We start from the raw sequence: 12,762 nt of genomic DNA, 5'->3' as shown, positions 1-12,762 counted from the left end.
GTGGAACGCCATCGAGACGATGTGGTTCGAATCGTACGTATTCCATAGAATACACTGCAGTTACCATAACAGCCATCCGGCGCGTTGAACGACGCAGGCAAGCCGTGGTGCGAGAAGGGGTGTACTCCTCGTGCAAGCAGCATCTTTGAGGAGTTCCGTAACTCAGCTACTCTAATAGTGTTGCCTGCTGGTGAACAACAGCTCATCATAAAGGTCACAAAACAAATGCGGCATTACTGACTCTTGGCCGCTCCCGAATATGCTACTTTTCTCGTATTGAAATACAGCGCGACTGGGACGAGGAAAAAAAAAAGATACAATGGAGTCCTAAATACTTGCCCAAATGTCCCTTCCAGTAGCCATTACTTTTATACTCGTGAATTTAGGGCGACGTGGCCGTGTGCAGATGAGTTGATAAGTGACGGGTGTAGGCCAAGTTGGTTAAAAAGGATTGCGAAATTTACCATAAAGAAGGCCTTATTACTCTAAATTCAGCAGTCAACTGGCTTACTTGGCCAAACATAAACCCATACTATAGTTTGTGCCTGAATGACAGCCAAGTAAATGTTAGGGAGGTTATTAAATGATCAAGTCTAGCTGAGTTCATTCAATGGATAATCCGGTTTGTAAAGCTTGCTAAAAAAAAAAACCGGTACAGCATAACATTATCTCGGAGCAATCGAGGAGTATATTTTCCAATATGTATGTCCTAATTTTCTGACTTTTAATTTATGTTTCTTTCGCTATTTATTTGTGCCATTTCTAGACATCACGATGAAGTGTTTCGATGGGTTTTTATGTAGTACGCATATTCTAGCAAAATGACATTGTGCTTTACGGTGAAGATTAATAGCAAGAGTCCTATCTTTCACAATTACTAGGATTATTTACCTGCTTCGAGTAGAAACTGAAGTGGGGATAAATAGGCAAATATGTCACAATAACCTCTTGAGACATCTGTACACCTTGATGAAGCCCACGGAATGTGTCCCCCCATCTGGATTGCACAATTCGAGATCATCATATTGTAGAAACATGCTCAGCCGCAAGAACTATTCTTAGCTTCATAAGTTTTGTTTTTAAAGGGTATTATTTGTGTATTTATTCCTTCATGTATGTATAAATACTTTTAGTACGTATGCATCCCACAAATGAGCATTGGAGCATGTGAGACGTAGCGGCTCATATATTAAACAAATATAGGTCAAAGAGACGAAAAGCAGCCACCAAAAGAGAAATTAAAGAGCTCTCAGCAATAGTACAATGTCATCATCAATGATGGCCTGAATAAAGTTCTATCAAACAAAGCAGACAACAAAATTACGCGCGCTTGGTACAGTTGACATCGGACGCCTCTTCCTGCAGCGGCACTTGATATAAACCTCGCCAGCCTAGTACCTTACTTTACCTACGTATTTTTAGATCTCAAAAATGAACGAGTGTTATTATTTACATATCCCTACCTTACCGCCTGCTTCCTATGACGCATTGAAAACAATATGCTACCAACTCGACTGGGATGGTCGGTCTTATCGATCGCCTAAAACGTCCACCCGTCCCGATAATATTTCTTCCAAAATCATTAAGAAGACAAAAGTCATATCTAATGCTTGTCCAAGTAATAATCTGGCAGTTCGTCGGTTCTAAACCTTTCCTCTCTGAATGAAAGGTTTGAAATGGTATTCCGGTACTCATGAACGGCGATCACGCGCTTTGTTGAAACTATACGCCAATGGGTGTCCTTGACGTCACGCTGTAGCAGTGGCGTTTTTGCTGGCAGGCCTCATGGGCCGACCATCATGAAAATTTTGTTTCTGCGCACACAAAGTCCCATACATCGTGTGGGAAGTGTGCATTTGCCAAAACCTCGTGTGGGGTTGTTTGTAAACCGGGTGGTGTCCTATTAGCGACGCGCGCGACCAAAAGCGCCGCTGCGGTCGCAATTCGAGATAGATCGAAAGCTCACTGAGACGTCTGTTTGAATTAATTCTGTGTTTTTTTGTGTTTTTATCGATGGTAAACAAAGCAATGCCAGAATGTTAACCGTTAAGATTTCGGTTTAACACGCGTTGCCTGGAGCGGATCTCGACGCGTGTGTTTTGTGTCCTAACACCCAGAGTTCCGCTAAAAGGTTCTGCGCTCTCTGAACGGCAGCGCGCTCTGCTCTTCGTGTTTCTTTTAACCATAGCTGTGCTTAAAGAGTCATGGTTACGAAATCTCAATTGGACCTAATTTAATTTCCAACACGCAGTAAATATTCACTCCTCTGCCTCTTTCAGAAACTGTGCTACTTAGAATCCCGACATCACGACTCAGAGTGACTTCTTTTACATGAGGCATCACCATCTTTTAAATAAACTAGATTACGGCAGAAACATTGCTTTTTCGAACAAATGTACTTCATTTGAAATCAATACGCTCTGCGGAAATTTAAAATCAAAGCTACCAACGTCTATCAATACCACACCAGTATTAATGATCATTTGTATTGAAAAAGTGATCGAAATGAAATGATTGCAGGTGGACATATGATGCGCAGGTGGATATGTGCATACTTTCGATCTGGTTTTCCCGTCTCTTTATTCGGTTCGGAGTTATTTTGTTTAGTTCGCCTCAGTGTATATAGCAAAATGTAAGGTAGATACTGAATATCATTCACTTAAAAATAGAGGCGTACTTCTTGATCAAAAGCAGTGAAGGCTGAAGTGGCATTTATGCTTCAGCAGCGGCGCTACCGGAGGGGAATATTTTTTGGTGTCTCGTCTTGTACGCATGTTGAAGCTAGTACCATGACTGCAACGCAACATTATCTTTTGTGAAGTAGCTCGTTAACGTTTTCTCCTTAATGTCTTCAAAGCAACCTCGGAATAAAACAAAAGACGCAGCGAATAAGCGGTTGGATCGTGTTCTTGTGACGTTCTGGCGTTGCTAGAAGCGTGAGAAAATAAACAACGTCAAACCGGTGCGGTGCTCGGTCTGAGTCGTTTCGTTGAGTTGTGTGACCCGATGAAGGAATTGCGTTACTATGGCCAGTTGTTTGTGTACTGCGCATTCATGCTTCGATGAGGCTTGCTGCTCTTTGTGCTCGAAATAGGAGCAACAGGTCACTAGTAATGCTCAACCGCATACGCTTATGTAAATATCCTGCATATGGTTTCGTCTGGGCCGTAAAAAAGAGGAAGCCCTGTGTTGTAACAGGGTGCTACTTTTATATTTCTCAGACTGTGGAGCAACATGGCCGCCGCCTCGATAAACGCTGCCGACCGAGATGACAAATACGCTTTGTGTGGGACGCAATTAAGCCCTAGAAAAAATAAAATATCCAGAAACATAGTTTTTCATAGTTATTTTTGGTGCTTCTTGTTTTTATGTTCTTCCACTGAGTGGTGGACTGTAACGTGGACTGGGCACATAAAGCTCGATTTCATTAAACCCTGTTCCTTCAGTTCTGATTGAAGAAATATATGACAACATTCGTATGATACACCAATAGCTTTTTTCCTCGCGTCATAGTTGCATTATAGCAGCTTTGGCTAACAGCACTATTCAAGCACGCACGTTAGAACTATAGACTTAGTCCGGGCGTCTAGACGCAAGGATTCAAGTTGAAAAACGTCTCATGGCGTTCTTTCTGTTTTCTTCGTTCCAGTTCCTATCTGTGATGAAAGTGGTGATCTCCCGTAGTGCGTGAACGGACTTCGTAAAGCGAGCTTTACTTTCTGGAAGTAGGACTTATAGCGCTCAAGATTTTAAGCTGAGATTGAACTTTTACTAAGAGAAAGGAGGATACGTTCTATTTGGTAAGTCTGGAGTTCCGTGTTTCATGAAACAGGACAGTGAGAAAATGTTATAATCTTTGTGGCAAAAAGTAATTCGGAATTTCTACTAGCTTAAATTGAGAAATATCGTAAAGTTGGCGCTTGCTGCGTCTAAGCCATTTTCCGGTTTTATAAAATTTTAAGAAGTCCCAGTTTCACAACCTGGAAACTAAATCGTAAGGCCAAGTTGAAAGTGTTAAAAGCAAGTATTTCTGCGAAATTACAAGTCCGTTTTAGAATACGCCCACTACACTGTTAAATAATTTTGTTGTAAAATATAATGTACTTAACACATGACGTTGTCGGTTATCTAAGGTATTTACTCTAATGAAATAGGTTTACTTGAAAGTGGATTAAAGGGCATAGCCTAGTTTGCTGTCAGATGTTGCGCATTTGATTGGGGTGACTTATAGATATTCAAAGAATAAAATGTTACTTTAATTCCTCGGTGATATTAAAGTGTTGCTCTCGCCATCGATTGGCAAACTTTTATAATTTGAGAATCGGTCATTAACGTTTTGAACAAGTTATAGTCATTCACAAGATTGCGGTTCAAAAGCTTCAAAAAAAGAAATCCAATAAACTTGTTAAAAAAAATTCGCGACATTCACTGCAGTTTGCGAACCTTATTTTCGTGCATTTATATGTCTCATCTACAGGCGTGTAATAAGCGCTGACCATTAGCTCGACGAAAACAAAATATTTCATACTGCCACCTTCCATAAAATCTAACATTTAACAGTTGGTGTAATTTTATTATAAAATGTTTTAATCTCTGCCCTCAATTTTGGTGTCGTAAGTAAGATTATGCGACCTTTTTGACTTGACGAAATCAGGACACGCATATCTCGCGCTAAGCAAATGCAAATGCAATTGTATTCGGTTACTATTGCGTGTCTTTATTTGCCCAACGTTCCAGCGTTGCCGATAAACTTCACATGTATGCACGTTCTCAAAAGCTATGAGAAGTAAAAAAGTTGTAGAAACAATATTATACTTTACATTATTTTTATTTAATTTGCTTACAAATTGCCCTAATGTTCCAAAGATGAAGTCGCTATTAAATTAAAGATTTTCTTTTTAGGACGAAGCAAACACGTCAATCGGGGGCCACGCTTTCCCAGCACCATGAGCTTGTAGTTTTTAAGTTTGGGCAGCGCCTCTGGCGAGCGAATATAAATATTTCTGGGTCGTGTTTGGGTTGTAATGGGTGAGTACTTACGCTTTTTCACGTTGCTAGCTGACGCTAAGCTGGTAGAATTTCATTCCTGAATGCCCAATTTCCGAAATAAAATAACAAGAACAAGAAAGCTTAGAGAATAGCCTTCTCATTGTTTTGATAAAACACTCGAAGTGCGAGTTGTATTTATTTTTTTTTGTTTATTTAAAAGGTTTTGTTATTTCTTTCAAAGAAGTTGTTACCGCGCGTTGACAGATGCTGACACAGAGGCTTGTAGACGAGTGTGGCTCGCGCATGGGCAAAGGCTCCAGTGCTCGTTCGCTCGGTACAAGCATTAAAGGGCAACTCCGCTCAATTCCGAAAAATTTAGGCTTACATGTTATTCCATTTAACAAAGCACTACTAAACAACTCTACGTCCTCGGATTCGCGAAATATGGAATATTATTTGTGTAATCTTAATTTAAACAACGGCTGATAGCGAAACCGAAACTTCGATTGCGTCAGGCAACATTGGTCTCGTGCCGTCAGAGTCATGGCCACGTCAGGTCGAACCACGTGGTCTTGCCACGTTCGTGGGGGCGAGGGACAGGACACGCGACGCGGGCAGGTCGCTTCGCATGGCGTGGACGGTGATGGCCCGGGGGAGATGGGGAGGGAGAGAAGACAAAAGAGGAGAGGGGGAGCGGAGAAACAGACCGATAAGCGCGCAGGGCAGCGCAAACTAGCGCATCCGCGTTACGGTGATCACGTGGACGCCGTTCAGCCAACACCGGGAGAAGAAACTCATGACGTCATCGTTCAATATTGCTCTGAGAAGTAAAAACAAACAAAACGTGAGAATGACGTAGTCATGCCTCTGACGTAGTGGCTCAGCTTTCACCGCTCCAACTCCGTCGCATTGACTTCGCTGACGATTGCGCCTCACGTCGCACGCTGGAGTTGAGAGATTTCGGCGACTTGGCCGATTTGAAAGTTTGCTGGCCAGTTTATTGAATATATAGACAGAATTAGATCGTAATATTTGACATGGGGTCTTCCTATATGATACTGAAGAGGGCTACATAGTTTTGTAAATATCAAAAATGAAGCGGAGTTGCCCTTTAAGTACCCTCTCGCGTGTTAGGGTCGCCCTCGCGTTCCCTGGCGAAGAGAAAAAGGCCTATCGCAATAGAGTGATTCCGGTTTTAACGCGATAGCGTTAAAAAGCTCGTGTTGCAAAACATTGGTGGCGCGGCAGAAATGCCGGCGTCGGTGCCGTGACGCCAAAATCTTGATTGGTTGAGAGGGTGATGACGTCAGAGCCACACGACCTCGCTCGTGATTTTCAAACAACCCACAACGCTCACGTGAAAGGCGACGTCACGCCTGGAATGAAAGTGATTAAAAACATGACATGTTACACGAAATAAAGATCGCCGCGTATCTCAAATGGTTTTCCTTTAAAAAGTAATTCATTAAATACGTTAATTCATTAAAAAGTAATTCACTAAAGAAAAAAATGTGAACGATTTTAGGCGAGATTTTTACCCGAGATTCTTCGGTTGCGAGCCAGACACGCTACAGACTAGGCCATGTCCTCCGAGCTTCCTGCTTACTGACAGGCAGATCATCAGAGGCGAACGAGAAAGCGATGCGAACAGAACCCGACGACGCTGTCGCGTTCCACTCTTAAAGGCGAAGCTATAGTATTCTCCAGATTTTTTACTCTTTTTCTGGCTTAGTTTCGCTCGCAGTCTAAGAGGGGTCTCGCGAATAGCCAAATTATTTTAAGATAAAGTGTGAATAACTCACCACGATGGACGCTGTGATTGGTCCTCGGATGATCCAGAATAAGTCTTGCCTGACGTTGGTTGTCCAGCAGCTGTTGACAAATGTACCCCAATTCCATTTGTCCCGATTAATATTAAAAACTATATCCAAGCATTTAGGTGCTCCAATTAAAAGCCTAAAAAAAAGAGAAAAAAACAGGCTCCGTTTGTTTTTTTACAATTTTACGATGGCTGTCTGGGTCTGATAATAAAAGCTGTGCTCCAATTCAAACTAAGTCCGAGCGCTACGACACTACGATAAAATGTAGTCGACCAAGCAGCACTAAAAGTGCATCGGCCGTCGTCTTTAAGCGTTTACTTTCACCGGCTAAACTAGACACGCACAGTCAATGGGTCGTGATCTTGCGCTTATTTGTTTTTCTACGGGTGCATGGCATCCAGCACGACCTCGCTGCCTTCAGTTGTAGTTTGAATCTGCGTGCGCGATTGAAGCGTCCTCGAAGAATGATGGCTCCCGCTGGAGGCGCTGTCGCTGAAAGACCTTCGTCCGGTTTTCACTCTTTCAGCGAATATTCACACGGTGTATTATTACAGATCGCCTGAGAGAAAAAACTATCAACTCTCGATGGCGCGGGCGAGTTAAAAAATAATTTAAGTGCCACTCAACTTTTAGAACCTCAGTTTGGGCGAGTTGGTTGTTCATGTTGGTGGACGTTGCAGCGCATTCAAAACGGTTTCACTCAAGTTTTCACACACACAAAAGAAATAAAACTCACACAGCGCTCACTAACAATACAAATTGTTAGTGAGCGCTGTGTGAGAGTTTTATTTCTTTTGTGCGTGTGAAAGGTTGAGTAGCAGTTTTTTGAGTGCGCTACAACGTCGACCAACCACTCAGCTTGGGCGCTGGCTTTCACAGTGCTCTATTTTACATAAATGTGGCTTCAACGCTGTTAAACTGGCCCAAATGTGGATGTCAAAACATGCCGTGCCTTGACACAAGTCAATGCTGGCATGTCTTTCGGTTACGTTCAAAGAGCTAAGATACTCCAAACATTGTACACGACGTTGAAGGATATATGTTTCTGCGTGCTTTTCAGTTTTAATGTCACGTGATAAATAAAGTCTAAATTTTGTATTAGGAAGAGCAAATTAAAATTACCTTTTTTTAAACTACGCTAATGTTTAATTCCAGTTTTAAAACCGCCATCAAATTTCTCGTAAGGTGTGCCACAATAAATCAATAAATGGTAAACAAATAATAGTAAACAAATAAGTGAAGTTAATAGTAAACAAATAAGTGAATTTGAGGAATTATCACGCTAATTATTGCAGAAGCGTTCTTCCTTAAATGCTTTCAGTCTAAAAAGATACACGATGCTGTTACCTGATTCTTTAAAACTACCTCCACGTTATATTTATTAGAATTTCAGACAACTGCTCAAAATTCTAATAAAAGGTATCTGGGACAATGTCTTGAGTTTGAATACGTTTTGTAGCCATTGTAGCAAAGTTTACTTTTTGTTTCACGGCTCGCATGCATTAGGGATGGTTAAATTGTCGTCTTATTTTTCGATAATTCCAGTGACCAATGAAGTGAAAGCTACGGTTAGTAAAAGTGTAATAAAATCAAACCGAAGACAAATGTAAATGTGTGAATTTAAAACCGTGCAAGGAGCTGGCCACACTTTTGAAAAGAACGAAGGAACACTCAAGTGTCTTTGCAAGAAAGCGTACATTTCTGTGAGTATACACTTGTATGTATTAGCACCACATCGAAAACCCTGTATTGTTAGCACGAGTTTTTCGCAATGGAAGGACAACTATTTATGTTGGAAATTTTTTCTCACGAAATGGTTCGTACATACGTCAGCGAAATAGAGGTTACCTCATATGTTGTCTCTGAGATTATCGATATAATAACGGCCGCTTTGTTTATTTTCGGTCACTGTTAGACATACATCACAGGCTCTGGCTTAATATAGTTGAACACATTTTCCTTGATGCTTTACGTCTAACAAACGCTGACTCAGTGTGAAATTAAAGGATGTGAACACTACAAATAACTGACACATTGTTTTGTAAGTTTGTACGGTTACATGGATAGGTGCTAGATATGCTTATTTGCTTCTAGAAACGTGCGGTGCCCTTCTACTCTTCTTGACGTCGCTCTATTTTATTCTTGATAAAACAAATTGCACACAAAACAACGGGTTGAAATCTTTGCGTCTGCAATTTAATATTTAAAAAAAAAACATATTTTAGTACTTCTAAGTAACAGAATGCACTGCATTCTTCAGCTTCGAGTTATCCCCTTCTTGTTTGTCGAGAAGCAGACATTATGCTTGTAAAATATAATATAGACCGCTTTGTTCTTTTCTTTTTGAAAAACTTAGATGCTGCATTTACTTTCTAGGAGGAGCTTTAGTGAAACGACCGCAATAATTTAGACCTCTTTGAATTTCGGCTTAATCTTAAATCCTTCGATTCTTTCGTGCCCCATTAGCCAATACCGCGAGGCGACTCAAAAAGTAGCACTTGCTTTTACAACGCGTTTTCATTTTACGGGTGTTCAATAACGGTCAGAAAAATACGTGGGCGCATGCTTTCAAAGAATACTCTCTTAGGCTATACGCTACACTTTGCTTCGCCTCGTTCCTCACAAAGGGAATGATAAGAAGCGAGAACGGTATTGAATGGCTAAAGCCAAATGCACACGTCGACGTGGTGCCCATTTCAAATTTCTCAAAGCAGCGTCTGCACAGGCCAATAAAATCAAACTCGCAAATTTTCGACAGCAACAAACGCAGAGGTTGAAGGTCCACCAGATAGACCCCGTTTGCTACAACGTCGGGAGGATAAACAGGGCAGCCAAAATGCGGCCGGAGAAGCCGGAACACTTCGCCTTCGAGTAGATGAAATATTGACGCACTTTAAGAAAGGGGTCTCGTTTCTCAAGCTGTTTGAATAGAAAAAAAAGAGAGAAAGAGAGAGTTGCGATGGGCCTATGAAGTGAAGCCTCTTAGGTCTAGAAGAGAGAGAAAAAAAAGAAAAAAATGCCGCTGACGTCTTTCATGTCGGTGCACTTACCGCCTTGGAATATCATTAAAACGTTATCCTGTACTTTTTTTTTTCATTTTCTCGTGCCTTACACTATCCCTTTCTACCTCGACTTGATTGTAAGTATTTAAGACTCCGTGTAAAAGCGTACGCGAGCAATGAAAAAAAAAGAAGAAAAAGTGAAAGCCGTTTACAACTCCCTGTAACGCCGAATTGGAGCGCAGCTCTTGAGGAGGAGGAGGGAAGGGTACTGGGGGGTGGGTCAAGTGACCTCGGGGGGCGGGGGGTCACGTGACCTTGGGGGTCACGTGACCTTGTGGGAGTCACGTGACCTTGGGGCGTCACGTGACGTCGGGGGGGTCACCTGACCTGGGGCCACGTGACGATACCGATGACGTCATCAGTAGCGTCACTGATGACGCCATCAGTGATGATGATGACGATGCGGATGCCGGTGACGTCATCAGTGACGTCACTGATGACGTCACCGGCATCCGCATCGTCATCGTCATCATCACTGATGACGATGCGGATGCCGGGGACGTCATCAGTGATGATGACGATGACGATGCGGATGCCGGTGACGTCATCAGTGGCTATGACGTCAACGGGGTGTCACGTGACCTCGGGGGGTATCCCCAGGTCACGTGACCCCAGGGGGGGTCACTTGACCTGGGTAACCATCGTGACCCTCGTGAGGGTAACCCTAGTAACCCTTGTGAGGGCAACTCTCGTGACCCTCGTGAGGGTAACTCTCGTGACCCTCGTGAGGGTAACTCTCATAACCCTCGTGACCCTCGTGAGGGTAACCCTCGTGAAGGTTACCCTCACGAGGGTTACTAACCCTCGTAACCCTCGTGAGGGTTACGAGGGTAAGTAACCCTCGTGAGGGTAACTCTCATAACTCTCGTGACCCTCGTGAGGGTAACCCTCGTGAAGGTTACCCTCACGAGGGTTACTGATCCTCGTAACCCTCAAAAGGGTTACCTTCACGAGGGTTACCCTCACGAGGGTTACTAACCCTCGTAAACCTCGTGAGGGTTACAAGGGTAAGTAACCCTCGTGAGGGTTACAAGGGTAAGTAACCCTCGTGAGGGTAACCCTCGTGAGGGTAACCCTCGTGAAGGTAACCCTTTTGAGGGTAACTAACCCTCGTAACCCTCGTGAGGGTAACAAGGGTAAGTAACCCTCGTGGCCCTCGTGATCCTCGTGAGGGTAACCCTCATGAGATTAACCCTCGTAACCCTCGTAACCCTCACGAGGGTTACGAGGGTTGCGGTTACGCCGACGCCGACGGCGACGCCGCTCAAGCCGGGAACGGGCCCCTAAGAGCTGCGCTCTAAAAGACGCGGGGAAGCGAGCCAACGCGAACAAAATATCGGGTCCCGCCCGAACGGGAAAGTGTGAGGATGTGGAAGGAACGTAAGCCCCCGAGGCTCAGTGTAGTCTTAGAGAGGTGTGACGAGCTGAAGTGGCTTTCGTCGTCTCTCTTACAGGGTGTCATCCAGCGTCGCTCGCACCACGACCCAGGGAATGATGAACAACACGGGGAGGCCTGAAATAGAAGGAACACTACTTTGGTCACACCTGACCAAATCGTAATTTGTGGGATACGTTTTGGGTCGGTAAATCTGACTGAAATCATTCGAGCGCCGAGACTCGTACGAGGACATCCGACGAGAACGCAATTGGTACCCGCTAAGTCACACGGGCTCTTACTCCACCCATTGGCAGAGAGCCCCTACCCGAAAGGCGGTTCTGTTGCAGCTGTGAAAATTAAAGTGGAAATCTAAATATATATAAAATGCTCGACGACGATAGCGCCAAGGGGACGCGATCAAAAATACTCTGGTGGGGGAAAGCGCGCACTTAGTGCACTTATCTAATAAATAAATCTTGATGCCAAAAAAAAGCCCATCCCAAAAAAAAAATTAAAAAAATCGCCGATGGCCTGTATTTTTGGTATGGGTTTTGAGCACAGTAGTACGTGAACGACAACCGCTCAGTTGTGGGGACCATGTACTGTGTGCTCAATTTTGCAAATCGTTCGTGTTGTACTTTTGAGTTATGGTGGTAAGTGCAAAGTACTACCATTTAAAGGACTTTAGGTGAAAAATAAAATTGACTGTCGTAGCTATTTGTATAATGCTCTCACACCACTGGATGAAATAGGTGACATTAGGTCATCCGGCTAATATTATTCTGGCGTTTATATTGAATTCCGAACAGCATAATTTTTTTTTTTTTTAATTTCTGAACATTCGGTACAATGTAGCGACTGCTGCAATGCAAATTCAATAAGGACCAGAAAGGAACGCTGCGTACCTAAGCGTTTATACCGGAGACGAATGTGCAAAGACCCTTCATGGATACAACAATCTCCCGAACGTTTGGGAGAATGTGTCCGTCTCAATTTCTGGCAATTTATTTATTAAGGTAGCAGCGCGCTGATGAGATTTCAATATACGTCAGCTTCTTTGAAAGATACCGGCTTACGGAAAAAGCTAAATCACATAATATTCTACAAGTATTACGGTGCCTAAAATAGGCTTTTAGGTCAATTAAATGGAGATTTTAATATGTGACAGCTTCCTTGAAAGACACTGTATTAAAGAAATATATTATTTATATCATAAGTAAGAAAATGTCAAAGTGCCTGGGTGAAGGCCTTGAAGGCGACGATAATTTCGTATGACAAGCTGATACCTTCTTTATTCACGAAAAAAAACGAAATTGAATGTTCCGGTACACACACAACCAGCATCACGGCATATAAATCGTTGTTAAGGCGCACATTGATCAATTTTTAGACTCGTGTCAACGTAGGTGTAGGGTTTATTACTTGAAACGTCCATCGCCGCTGAGCAAAGTATTATACAAGGGAGAGCACTAACCCGAGTAGTTACGTCGCGTATTACATTGCTCTCATACAG

General features: G+C 43.0%; 1 protein-coding gene across 1 annotated transcript in view; it reads right to left on the bottom strand.

The window, feature by feature from the left end:
- The window catches only part of LOC120841730 (parathyroid hormone/parathyroid hormone-related peptide receptor-like), a 327,477-nt gene that overhangs the window by 77,183 nt on the left and 237,532 nt on the right, over window positions 1–12,762 (bottom strand). Inside the window, exons 7-8 of the mRNA XM_042293968.1 lie at window positions 11,324–11,384; window positions 6,792–6,861 (exon numbers count right to left, since the gene is read on the bottom strand). Of these exons, the coding sequence (XP_042149902.1) occupies window positions 6,792–6,861; window positions 11,324–11,384 (131 nt within the window). The remainder of the gene's footprint in view (window positions 1–6,791; window positions 6,862–11,323; window positions 11,385–12,762) is intronic.

Source organism: Ixodes scapularis, unplaced genomic scaffold, assembly GCF_016920785.2.
Source record: "Ixodes scapularis isolate PalLabHiFi unplaced genomic scaffold, ASM1692078v2 PGA_scaffold5__190_contigs__length_132052651, whole genome shotgun sequence".
NCBI lineage: Eukaryota > Metazoa > Arthropoda > Arachnida > Ixodida > Ixodidae > Ixodes > Ixodes scapularis.
The sequence above is the reverse complement of the archived record's forward strand: the minus strand, read 5'-3'. Positions and strand labels throughout refer to the sequence as shown.